The sequence below is a fragment of the Poromitra crassiceps genome (genome assembly GCF_964638095.1).
Source record: "Poromitra crassiceps genome assembly, chromosome: 3".
NCBI classification, from domain to species: Eukaryota; Metazoa; Chordata; class Actinopteri; order Beryciformes; family Melamphaidae; genus Poromitra; species Poromitra crassiceps.
In genome coordinates this window covers 55027297-55040856 of record NC_139625.1, presented here as the reverse complement: position 1 = coordinate 55040856, position 13560 = coordinate 55027297, and the positions used below count along the sequence as shown (strand labels likewise).

Here is a 13560-nt window from a genome sequence, read left to right as displayed (position 1 = left end):
GGTTTCTCCGCTCCCATATTAGGGACATGAATGCCACCGAGCTCTTCTAAGAGTTAAGCAATGCCAGACAGCAAGACCGAGAGAGCCCACAACTGTTATGGGTTTAAAGCAGCGAGTTCTCTTTGAGTTACAACAACCTGGTGCATGTTTCAACTATGACAAAAAGCTTGTTCAGGGCACTTTCCTCATACCCTCTAACCAAGGGTTAAATGAGAGAAACAGTCATGTTTCAGAAGAGGATGTATACCAAGACTTTCTTCAGGACGCTAGTGCTGGGGACCTTGTAGTTGTAGTTGAGCTGGGCGAGGAGAGACTTCAGATTCTTTATGGAGATCCTGGGGAGAACAGGCAGTCAGCAGCAGTGAGCCTGATTACTGTAGGTCTTTGTCACTGTTTACTTGTTTACAGTGAGTGTGTTTACATGCAAACAATAAACGGATAACTGAGAATAATCAGAGGCTTATACCACGAAGCAAGATTAGTGGCGAGGTAACTTCAGGTTTAAACCTAGGTTTGCCGTACCACGACGCTAGTTAACTTCTTACCGAGATGGATCACCATAGCAACTTATGCTCTATGGATAACCTGCTGACGTTGGTTTGGACATGGTCATACATGCCAGAATAGCCTTCTACATCTAAGCAATTTAATATGGGATCGACTGCACACAGATGGTTCATATCTAGGCTACTCCTGCATTTTGCAGCTGCAACTGTGTTGCTTTTGGCTTGTATGATGTGATTGTACTTCATATTTCCAGCATAGTCCTTGTATGAAATATGGAGATATGCGACTCTGCTGCCAATAGCCTATATGTGACCATAAAAAAAATATATATATATATAAATGAAACCTATGCCCGCACGTACCGTGTCGATCAGTTCAGCAACCTTTTTTAATTTTATTATCATTATTTTTTTATTGATAGCCTATTAGCCTATAGGAATTATTCCATCAGTGCGACCAAACACATTATGAGATCATTATTATTCATTGAGCCTAAATGGTCTAAATACGCCTACGGATTTTGGATATTTAGACTGAGATAGATTACACATTACTTCCACTCGCAAAAAAGACTTGCAGGTTTTATTGAGTTTATTGAGAGGGTGAATTGAGCTGCTGTATAATACGTGGAGGCAGAAACCGCTCTTCAAAGAAATGACTGATGAGAATAAAAGTGGTAACTTTAGACAGTCATTCGGGAACAGACTAATAATAACGCGGATTTTGATTCTGACATACACAGTAAAGCTTCACGATTTGCGCTTTGAATGAATGAGGAAATAGCGTTGTAAAAGCTGGAGCAGTCCATATTGCATTGTGATTGGCTAGTTGTTAAAAACCATGCCTCTTTTGCGGGCACGAGCTCCTGTGCACGGGCATTTTCATGTGCATGCGCTCTCAACTTGATTAGAAAAACCTGGATCCGCTAAACGAGTTGAGAACTACATTCGTGGTATGACTTAACTAGAATCTAGCTAGATGGCAATTATCTGGTTAAGCCAAACCAGATCAAGGAACAGATCCTGGATCTGCTTATCCTACATTTGTGGTATAGCCTACAGGTAACTGGCAATAATCTGATATCCGTGTTTACATGCACTTAGTAAATAGCGGGAACTCACCTCAATGTGTGTGAATGGACAATGGACTGCAATGAATAAACTCGATGATTCAGCAGAAACCTAGGTGTGTTAATCGGTTTTCTCATAAACTGATAACGGCCTTTATCCGGTAAAGGATGCTGTTTACATGACATTTGAATAATCAGGTAACTCTAGAAATCCGATAATAAACGGTTTATTAGTGCACATGTAAATGCACTCAATAACTTACAGGCTTTGTATGAATGAATAAGACTGGAAAGTGACTGACCAGTTGCATAGATGTGAAAGAAAGGAGAAGAGGAAGTCTGTACCTGTCCTTTGTGATCTGGTCTGGTGTAGAAAACACCTGCTTCCTCAACCAACTGAAAAATAATACAGTAAGAGCTCAGATCAGATTACAAGAGTGTTTGGTTTATAATGTGTGTGTGCATGCGTGTGTGTGTGTGTGCATGCGTGTGTGTGCATACCTTTTTATGATATCTGGAGTGGAGGCCACCAGCGTGTCTTTCCACAGTAAATCTAATCCTTTCAGCCAGTTGTTTGCAACCTCTGTAGACTCAGCTACAAATGTGCAAAAAATAATTATAATACAATAAAAAAACAAGCATAGTTGTAGTAGTATAGTATAGGCTAAGGTGTGGCTCACACCAGATGTGGACAGAACCCACTTTCTTTTAGTGCCCATGTTAATGGATTGGAATGAACACACTGTGGACCTAATTTATATCATATCACCGCAGAAGCATACCTTACGCCAGAGACAGTATATTCAGAGAAAGACAGTAACTGCCAGTCAATTCCTGTATCTTTGTCACGTGGGTTTCGCCCATGCCACCCCCTTTTAGGAGACAGGGCCTGTGTCAATAGAGTAGTCTACCGCAGGAATGAGTCTGGAAGCACTTTGGTTTGAATAAGGATTTTGCTTAAAATGCATGAAATAAGGTCTGTGGTTAACCAATGTTTATGGGAGTGGTAATTTGTGTTCAGCAGGATAATCTTCACAAACGAGGACCACTTTGATGACTTTTGAAGCATTTTTCTTTTTTAATAAATGCGATTTTCCCCTGACAACCCAACATGGCGGTGATTTCTGGTTAAGCCTACAAAAATATGTCATCCCTGCATAATCTATTGGAGTCAATGCGAGAAGTGAACATGATTACAGCTCTTTCGCTCCATAGTCCAGGGTTCCCACACATTTTTTACAGATGACCAAAACTTTTCCAAAATGTTATATTTCACCCAATTTCTATTACTTTATTTAAGTACAGTAGTTTAAAATAGGTAAGGCCTACGGTAGCAATCAGTGGGTGCAATATTGAGGCAACTTAGATAATACTGTGAGACAAGCTTGCATTGAAGCCATATCAAAGACACTCACACTCATATAAGGTTCTTCATTCTGGTTTCGGATAGCCTGGTAAACCAGCCGGTCACGTGAACTCACATTTAATTTCACTCTACCAGACCGTCTGGCCTTAAGCTTTCACGCAGTGTTTGCAGTGGGCAGAAGCTGGGTGGGTGTACTTGCTTTGACAGACAACTCCTTCAGCCAATCAGCGTTGGATGCAGTCAAACCCAAATCCACTCGGGAGAATGGCAAAAATATATTTTCCGCGAAGAAACTCTGCTGTTGCAAACTCCTGTACTTGTTTAATTGTTGTTATTGAGTCGATTTCTGCAATAAGTGCACTGTATGGCTGTTTAAACTCGACAAACATTGACGTTACTCCTCGAGGCGGACAGGCAAGGAGGCAGCCATTATTGTTTTGCTAGCGACGTTCCTGATTGGCCGGTTACGATGTCAACTAGGAGGCGGGTCGCTGATTGGCTAGAACGCTTTGCAATTTCTGCAAATACCCTCCCAGGGTTTGAGGCCAAACGGTCTGGTAGAACGAAATGTGAGTTCACGTGACCAGCTGGGTTACCATGACTAGGTTTCTGAGAGCAGATTTTGCATCTGTTCTATTGCGTAACCAGCCTGTCTGGACACCTCTCAACAAGCAATTTGAAGTAGGGGAGAGGTACGCACAATTATCTTTCGCCCATTTATTAAAATAAATTAATTAATTTTATTATTTTCTGGGGCATTTTGACAGAGTGGCTTCCCCCAACATCAGAAGTTTCAATAATAATAATTGATTGGATTTATTTCGGAGAGTGGAAGACTACCATGTCATACTATTGGCGGAGCCTGTAATGCAGCATCTCACGACGTCTGTTCCACTTCTGGTCTGAACCAAACCTGAGATCAATATATTTGTTTGTCGAATTGTATCATGATGGTCTAAATGCAGAGTTTCTTGAGACAAAAATGGTAAAATTTTTACATATCAGGCTTAATGCTAATTACACTTCACTAAACATATTCATCAAAAGTTCTGACATTTCCCTATTGACCAAAGGTAACTGGAAGAATGTAATTTAACCAGAAGGCTAATGGCATATGAAACCACACAGTGTCCCCATACCTCACCTTCTAGACTCAGGGTGTTCAGGACAAACTTGGAGCCATAGAAGATAGTGAAGCAAAGATTTCCATCGACGTCGCTGTCTTTGAAATCCTTCGAGTCTTTCCCTGGACGGATCTCTCTGATCTCAAACAGGTCCACTGAAACGAGAGCAAGAAAGTTTTCTTGTGGCTGATTTTAAAAGGACACCTGCCCACGCTCTTCGCAAGATTTTCTATTTGTGGAAACACATCTGTCTGGGACCAAGGGAATACAAAGAGGACGTGTCAAGTGTACAACACTGTATGGCAGCATCCTGAGAGGATTTTATATACAGTAATTCCATCTGAATCATCCAACATTTACATCTGCAGTATAAACACAAAATCCTCTTGATAAACAGGAAATGTCAGTAATGTATAATGAATGCAAGTCATATAGTTGGTGCTTCCCCCCCACACTATTCAGCTTTCATTCTGGGTAGACATTTCACACCCACACACTGATAACAGTTAGCATGTTAAAACAGTCAAACACACAATATCTCGAAATGGAAGCTAAACCCTGTTGTAGCGGCTTTTGCATCACAAATGTCTGGCGCCATCAAGATTCAAGATTCATTTATTTGTGATTTTTGTCATACTTGCATACAACAAAGACGAAAATTGTACCTTGCTAGAATAAGCAGTGCCAACTTAGTTAGACACTTCGACGGATAAAAGGGATAAAACAATTTTAGATTAACAGATTACACGAGGGCCATGGTAGAATAAAAATAAATAGGGGATAAAAAACCTAGTGCAAGTGTCATATTTAAAGTGCGATAATATAATTTAAAAATATAAAAAATGACACACACAGACACACAAACACACATGCACACACAGACGCACACACACACACACACACACACACACACACACACACACACACACACACACACACACACACAGAACAGCAGCTACTTGTTGAATTGACCAGTGCAAGTTAGTGGGCAATACGGGGCAGTGGCCGTATTTGCGGGGGGTGAAGCGAGTTCATGGCTCACACCTCCAGGGGGAAGAAAATGTTCGTCATCCTGCTTGTTCGAGCTTTGATACTCCTGTATCTTTTCCCGGATGGCAGGAGGGTGAACAGGCTGCAGGAGGGGTGTTGGGGGTCTCTGATGATGTTAGAGACTCGCTTAATGCAGCGTTGATGGAAAGTCTCTAGCAGGAAGGGGAGAGGAGAGCCGATGATTTTCCCCGCCGTCTTGACGATCCTGTTCAGCTGATGTTTCTCGGCTGCTGTGCAGTTCCCGAACCAGGAGGTGATGCAGTATGTGAGGATGCTCTCAATGGTGCCTCTGTAGAAGGGGATTAGAGCTGGGATGGGGAGGCTTGCCCTTTTTAGTCTGCGGAGTGGGTAGAGCCGCTGTTGGGCCTTTTTCACAATGGCCGATGTGTTGGTCGACGATGTCAGGTCGTCTGACAAGATCACACTCAGGAATTTGGTGCTGGAGACTCTCTCCACAGTGCTGCCGTCTGGTGAGCGGAGGTGGAGGTTGTGAGGGGGCCCTCCTGAAGTCAACCACCATCTCCTTGGTCTTATCGTCATTTAAATCATGGAGGTTTATCAAAGGTTGTCTGTGTAAATAATGGCTAAATAGTAAATATAATAAATGATCCAAACTAGAAGTGCACTCGGAGAGCGCAGACCTCCGCCAAGGCCAATACGCCAGTCTGCTATAATGTGTAAATGTTGTGAGTGGGATCAGAACACTAAAGGCTTTTGCACGCCATGTTTGGAAATAAATGCGACCACATGTTGTATCACTCATGTTTACACACTGACTCCGAAACGTTCGCCTGTCATTCACGTTTTCGGAACAGGTTTGATTTTCTGCGTTTTTCGCATCAGTCAATAGCCTTTCCAAGCTGTTTATTTGGGGGAGAGAGCCCGAGGTAGTCTACTTGCCAGCAATGTGAACACGGTAATGTTGAGTAGCTACCCCCATATGACATGACGGGCCCCTGGGCCTAGACGCATAAAGGGCGCCCCTCACAGCGCACATACAATTAAGATCAAAATAATAACATACATTCACTTGCATCTCAACATGATTTACAGCACAGCCACGTGAAGACTCAAAGCCAACAGCACAATAACAAGAAATACATTCTCCTGTATCTCAATACAAGCACCAAAATTTACTTTTTTGTCCACCAGCCAAATGGCTAGTGAATGTTCACATTTTACCAGCCACTCAATAGATTACCATTGTTTGTTTTGGCTGGTGAGTGAAGCAAATCTACCAGCCACTTGCATAATTTTACCAACATTTGGCTGGTGGTTGGTGCTAATTTTGGACCCTCTCTTAATTACACAGGATTTACAGTGCAGGGACACTCAATTAAAGCCAAAAGCACAATAACCCTCTAATTGCCCATAAACATAATGGAACATTTTGTCAAAAATAAAGGGTTGAGGCCCTAAGGGATCAGTTCATCCCAGGCCCGGGCAAGATACATGGTGGCCCTGTGAAGAGGCTCTGCTCTGGGTTATGGGCCCCCTGAGCCCTTGGGTCCCTCGGCCTTGGCCTGGTAGGCCTGTTCGGTAATACATCCCTGGCTACCCCAAAGTTTTATGTTAGAAATGTACAGTATGGGTGCCCAGCATTATAGAAATGCCAGATGCTAACTTGCATAATTTGAGCAATTTGCATAATTCTCAGTAAATAGTATTAATTAGCATACCTATGCTATATGCAAAAAATATTTCAACAAATGTTTGGCCGATTTAGACAATATTGGAGAGGTTTCTTATTTTGCCATACCTCAAAGTAGGCGAGTTCTACTTGTTAAAGTAATTTTCTCTATTTAGACTGCAGGTTCATCCTGTGTTCTTCAAAGGATGCTGAATCGATTGGATTGGGCAGATAGCTGAACTATTTGAAATAACTGAAATAACTTCATTTTAATTCATTAACCATGACAGCAGTGGTTCCCAAATGCGAATGCGAGCTGCAGGACGGGCGAGGCCGCATAGCGGGCGAGCCCAGGAATCGAGTGCACGTGGCACGCGAGATCCCTAGTGTAATTATAAAGGAACTTAGGAGTTTGAGTTTGAGTAACTTTATGAAAATAAGTAAGTTAACAGATAGTCTTTCATTAACATTGAGCCATGAGAGACGTGCATGCATGCACCTATGTGAGCAGCCCAGGACTAGTCTAGCTGCTTTGTTTTGAGCTTGTAGCTTTCTGAGTAGACCATTGGGTGCCAATGACCATACTACAGAGCAGTAGTCTAAATACATAAAACCATAGAGCAAACAACTTGAAACAACATGTAGCGGGTGGTACCTGCGGCTTGCCGTACACACCTTGAATGCGGATGGGGAGGCGTATATAGTAGGGGAGGTGTGTCTTGTATTAGACTCTTCCGGGCAGGACAGAGGAAAAGTTTGGCGTGTTCCCCAGTTAAGCTGGAGTGTCTGTTCAGTCGGTAAGCGATTTAAGAGTGTTACTTTATAAGTAATGGGAAGAGAATCATTGTTTATTTCTGACAGTACAACTTCTTGTTTTAGACTCTCTTGCGGGTGGGAGGACAGCGCGCCGTGTCCTCAAGTTTGAGCGTTGAGTGTTGACCATTTGGTAAGAGATGAATGCTTTTACTCAGTAATCTGAAGGGAATTATTGTTTCTTTCTGATAGTGCAACTTCTGCGTTTTACTGTGCCTTTCAGTGCGATACTGCAGCGTGCTAGTGGTGGGCTTTCAGCTGCCGGGAGTAACGTTATACCGGGCGAGGGAAAGCACACGCTGACGCAGCAGGTATTTCATACAGTAGTAGTTTATTTTCTTATATGTTTTACAGTGTTTGCTATATGTTTTAGTCTGAGAAATAAAGCAATAGTTTTAAATCTAGGTGCAAACGTTTATTAATTGTGATATTAATTGTGACATTGTTTGTGTGTTGCAGTGATTGCAGGAGGGTCTATTCACTGTTCTTGCTGACCTTAATTTCTTTGTTTATTTGTTTATTTGGGGATTCAATTAGTCCGCCTGGGCCTTGTTGACCCATAAGACGAAAAGAGTTGGGAGTTCGTCTTGGAAGGGCGGGCTGATCTTTTTATATTTTGTTTGTTTGTTTGTTTATTTGTTTCTGTGTGCGCATTCTCCCAGTTAAACAGGGCCCTTGTAGTATCATTAGACTGAGAACCTAGGAGTGCCTCACCTGTTTGCTCATACTTGCATGTGATTTGGAGTGTCCACAAAATCAAGTGTGAAACGTTGTAGTGCTGTGTATTCCAGAGTGTGGATCGTACCACTGTGTGAGACGTTGCAGTGCTGTGTATTCCCAAGTGTGGATCTTATCACCGTGTGTCGTGTGTTCCAGTGTGTATTACTGCACTGGTAGCTTAAACTTTCTCAGTCCTAATGGAATATAGAAGAGTACATAACGACTTAGGAGAAATGTGCTCTTAGATCTGTTTGTTGTCTTGTCCCTAAGTGTGAAATAAACCCTGGCATTGCATTTTGATAATTAACACTTGTTGGATCATTTATTTGGATTGGGCTCCCATCCACCATACCTGGCCTTCAGTAAGCATTCAGTGCAGAGGCGTAGCGGGTGTAACAAACAGCAATGATGTGAGATAAGGAGAGCACTTCTGTGTGATGGCAACCGCTCTGCCTATTTTGGCTACCACCTTGATGTGATTGGAGCAAGATAATGTAGAATCAAGTCTGTTCACAGTTTTTACGTGTTGTCTGGTTTGACCCTCAATCTGTAAATTCAATTTGGGATTGTGTGATAATCTATAATTAGAACTGAAAATTATGCACATTGTTTTTGATATATTAAGTACAAGTTTATTTGATTTTAACCAGTTATAATGGTAAGCAGAACAGAACCTGTCTAAACTCTGTACATGTGGCGGCCGCATAATAAATAGTGGAATCGTCAGCACTCGACATACATTGTCAAATTGGCTCTACCAATTGCAAACAGCATATCATTTGTAAAAATTGAGAATAAGAGTGGTCCCAGGAAACTCCGCAGTCCAGGGCCATACTGCTCAATAGAGGGGGCGGGACGGGCCAGCCCGTGGGACCCAGTGGGTTGTAGCCCGCGCATCACTCTGCATTACTCTCGGTGAGGAAAAATTAGAAAATCTGAAGGCAAATCCGGCCCCCTGGATATATATACGGGCCACGCCCCCTATGCCAGGAGGCACATGGATTTTGCCTTTGGCAACACCCCAGTCTGAAAGCCTGGCGTAGATATAAAATAGTTCACGGGAGATCAAAGGTTCCTTTAGCAAGGGTTCCCTGTAGCCTTTGTGGATAAAACTGTCGTGCTTAATATTGTTTGGCCCGCAACCCCTTATATTTTTGTGTATGTGGCCCACATCCAAAAGAGTTTGGCCACCCCTGCAATATATGTCAGTCCTTCCGGGGACCGCCTTCCATTCCGAAACACCACCGTTCCGACACACCCCCACTCAGAAACCCCCCCATTCCGAAACCCCCGCCACTCCGAAATTGAAATTGATTTAACACCCCACTCCGAAATGGATTTTCAAGTCCATATTTCTCAGAGTTTCCTGCATTCCTGCAGCTTGAAATAAACGTTTCAACTCATTGTTTTTTTTATTATATGTCACTGTCTTCATATAATTTCGCTATAGCAGTAAACACGAGCCGGCTGCATTCAGATAGATAGGCTACAGGAATGTGAACGTTGGATACATCCTAAAATCAGCTGTGGATCACCATCACAGACATGTTTGCACTCTGTGTTGTTCAGAATCACGCGAGCCGCTGGTCAGGGAGTGGGCACAGCTGTCCCGCTTGCTTTCTCCCCCACTCCGCAAAGAAATAGGCTACACCTTGTCAACGCACACTCTAGTTAAGCGCGTATCGGGCCCGGAGCAGTGTTTTTATTTTTAGGCACACAGACTTTCCACTCTGCTGGTCTAAATACCAGGTGTGGTCTTGCGCATTCCTGGCTTGCAGTTTTCGTTTTCTGCAGGTGCACAGAGATATCTCTACAATCACTAAACATTGTTAATTTATGTTGTCTTGCCACGCAGTTTGTTAAGTTTGTCAAATGCGTAATCCGAGAGCGCAAGGATGTGTTGCACAGCAGCATATTCAACGGATTATTTATATCTCCTGACACGCCGACAGGATCTAATCATAAATTATGTTTTCTACACATCTAAAGGTGAGCTGTTACACATGCCCACATCCATATGGTGAAAAGTGTTTGATTTTTTTTAATTGTAACTTTGAGTCAAATGCTCACAGTTGAATAAGGTTCATTGAGTCATATATTAGCAAGAAATCTAAGGAAATTAGCTTCCCCATTCCCGATGGTCTAGCGCCGCCTATGCATATTTTCAATAAAAAACGAGTTGCAGTGTTTGATGCAGGAAACTCGGAGAAATATGGACTTGAAAATCCATTTAGGAGTGGGGGGGTTTCGAAATGAAGGGGATGTCCCCATTCTGAATAGCGGTGCCTTTAAAAAAAATGGGAAACCCCTCCATTACGAAGAATGGAGGTCGATCTTCGGAGTGGGGGGGTTTCGAAAAGGCAGGGTGTAACCAGTCCTTCCCACAGCGACGTTGGTTCGAATCCGGTCCACGGCCATTTGCTGCATGTCCTCCCCCTCTCACTCTCCCATACCTTCCTGTCTATCTCTCTCTGTATCAGGCAAATAAAGCATAAATGCAAAGAAAAAACATCTTAGGGGAAAAAAGAAAAGAAAAAGCTCAGGCTTATCTGCAAAGTTGAAAGGCTGGATTTATCAGCATAGCATCCAGCCAATCCTCTGGCCCTTCCTAGTCTGTCTATCTCGACTGTGGAGGGTTTCAAAATGAAGCTCAGTGAAAGCCATGAAGCCTCAACAGCATTGCTCTGTACAGGAACAACAAGCAGAGCTCATTCTCAGATTTCTTGACCACCCATCCCTTCTATTTCAATTATATGTTTTTACAGTGTTTACATGCTTCACTCACTCCATGTATGCCCCCCCCAAGCCTCCACCCAAGCACCTATGTACAGACCCTAGATTTTGAATTGACCACCAGGGCCGGTTCCAGAACAAGATGACTAGGGATGCATCCTCGATAGGAAGGGGTGCAGATGGTCCACTCGGGCGGCCGGCCGACATGTTATTTTACTAAAAATAATACATTTTACCATCATTTCAAGTAGAATGATACCACCCAAGCAAGAATATTTCAAGTGTTTCAAGTGCTTTACTGAAATATTTGGACCATATAATGATAATACAATTATCTCAACCTTAAAAGGTTACATATAGGTGCCAAAAAGCCATACATTCACATCAAAGAACAAAGAAAAACAACAATTATAATTCAAGTTTAAACAGTAAGTGTGCAGCTGCAGCATTTATTAAAAAAAAAAAAAAAAAAAAATTCAACTGAGCATGCAGACAATTAAAATAAGGGTGTAATGCATGCTTTTGCACCCCCGTAGAACCGGGCCTGTTGACCACCCTCAGGAGTTTTAGGCTGCTAAATCTGTCTTGAAAAAAGAAATAAAGCCCACACACTGCAGTGTGCGGACTTTATTTCTTTTTTGAACGTTGAACTTTTATACCATACCATTTCAAAACATGGATCCCTTTTCACTTGTTTTTTCCAATACTATAGTGTACTCCAACCATGGAGTCGGGACGTTTTAAAGAATGTACCGCAATTTATTTAATTCAAACCGAAGAATCGTTGGCTTCCCTCACATTTGACAAGTGTAGCGTGCACAGCCAGCTTTAACGTTGAGAGAGAGAGAGAGAGCTGTGTGTATTGGCTTTATGTAGCCTATCTTTGTCTTGCAAAGGTAATTATTGAGTCATTAATAAAGAAAATGCTTGCAACTGCTGCTGAAGATGAACTAAATTATAGATAGGACATTGATGTAGTGTGCATGGATACAGGCTGCAGTGCATTGCCCTCGCACCATGCCTCGGTAAGGGTGTGCTTGTAAATAGGGGGTATAAAATAGCAGCGCCATAGGGCAGATGCTATTTGCACCATTTGGTACAAATAGACACTCCGTTTTTTATTATTATTATACTCACAGGCACCGTCGGTCTTGTTGGTTGATTTGACTGATACTGTAGAGAGAGATAGATAGGAAGGTATGAGTGAGTGCATAAATGCAAAGAAAAAACATCTTAGGGGAAAAAAGAAAAGAAAAAGCTCAGGCTTATCTGCAAAGTTGAAAGGCTGGATTTATCAGCATAGCATCCAGCCAATGCTCTTGCCCTTCCTAGTCTGTCTATCTCGACTGTGGAGGGTTTCAAAATGAAGCTCAGTGAAAGCCATAAAGCCTCAACAGCATTGCTCTGTACAGGAACAACAAGCAGAGCTCATTCTCAGATTTCTTGACCACCCATCCCTTCTATTTCAATTATATGTTTTTACAGTGTTTACATGCTTCACTCACTCCATGTATGCCCCCCCCCAAGCCTCCACCCAAGCACCTATGTACAGATCCTAGATTTTGAATTGACCACCCTCAGGAGTTTTAGGCTGCTAAATCTGTCTTGAAAAAAGAAATAAAGCCCACACACTGCAGTGTGCGGACTTTATTTCTTTTTTGAACGTTGAACTTTTATACCATACCATTTCAAAACATGGATCCCTTTTCACTTGTTTTTTCCAATACTATAGTGTACTCCAACCATGGAGTCGGGACGTTTTAAAGAATGTACCGCAAGTTATTTAATTCAAACCGAAGAATCGTTGGCTTCCCTCACATTTGACAAGTGTAGCGTGCACAGCCAGCTTTAACGTTGAGAGAGAGAGAGAGAGCTGTGTGTATTGGCTTTATGTAGCCTATCTTTGTCTTGCAAAGGTAATTATTGAGTCATTAATAAAGAAAATGCTTGCAACTGCTGCTGAAGATAAACTAAATTATAGATAGGACATTGATGTAGTGTGCATGGATACAGGCTGCAGTGCATTGCCCTCGCACCATGCCTCGGTAAGGGTGTGCTTGTAAATAGGGGGTATAAAATAGCAGAGCCATAGGGCAGATGCTATTTGCACCATTTGGTACAAATAGACACTCCGTTTTTTTTTTTTATTATACTCACAGGCACCGTCGGTCTTGTTGGTTGATTTCGCCCATGCCACCTGGCGCGTTTTCATGAGGACCTGCACCTTGACCTTCACCAGCGCCTTCTGCCGAAAGATGTTCATCTCGTCTCCCTTCTCCAGTTCCTCAATCAGAGTCAAATTCCTCTCATCCTCCATTCTCTCCCCCTGCTGTTGAGCCATCTCTGCTGCTGGCACATGAAACAGAGAACAGTAACAGTATGTCACTCTGAAATTTGGGTGAAGTGCCACATCTTGCCATTATCCAAGTGACAAAGAGAGAGAGAGAGAGAGAGAGAGAGAGAGAGAGAGAGAGAGAGAGAGAGAGAGAGAGCGCGATAACAAGGAAGTGGTAGAGACAGAGCTATAAATTTACACACACAATTTGGT

At 42.5% G+C, this 13560-nt stretch overlaps 1 protein-coding gene across 1 annotated transcript; it reads right to left on the bottom strand.

The window, feature by feature from the left end:
• Positions 1 to 229: 229 nt before the first annotated feature.
• Positions 230 to 13353, bottom strand: LOC310773164 (1-phosphatidylinositol 4,5-bisphosphate phosphodiesterase gamma-2-like; the record flags this gene model as incomplete). Its single annotated transcript, XM_083633074.1, has 6 exons — positions 230 to 335; positions 1922 to 1972; positions 2078 to 2171; positions 4069 to 4221; positions 12150 to 12185; positions 13170 to 13353. The coding sequence occupies 6 exons, from the start codon at positions 13351 to 13353 to the stop codon at positions 230 to 232; spliced, it is 624 nt and encodes a 207-aa protein (XP_083489200.1).
• Between the last annotated feature and the right edge of the window lie 207 nt (positions 13354 to 13560).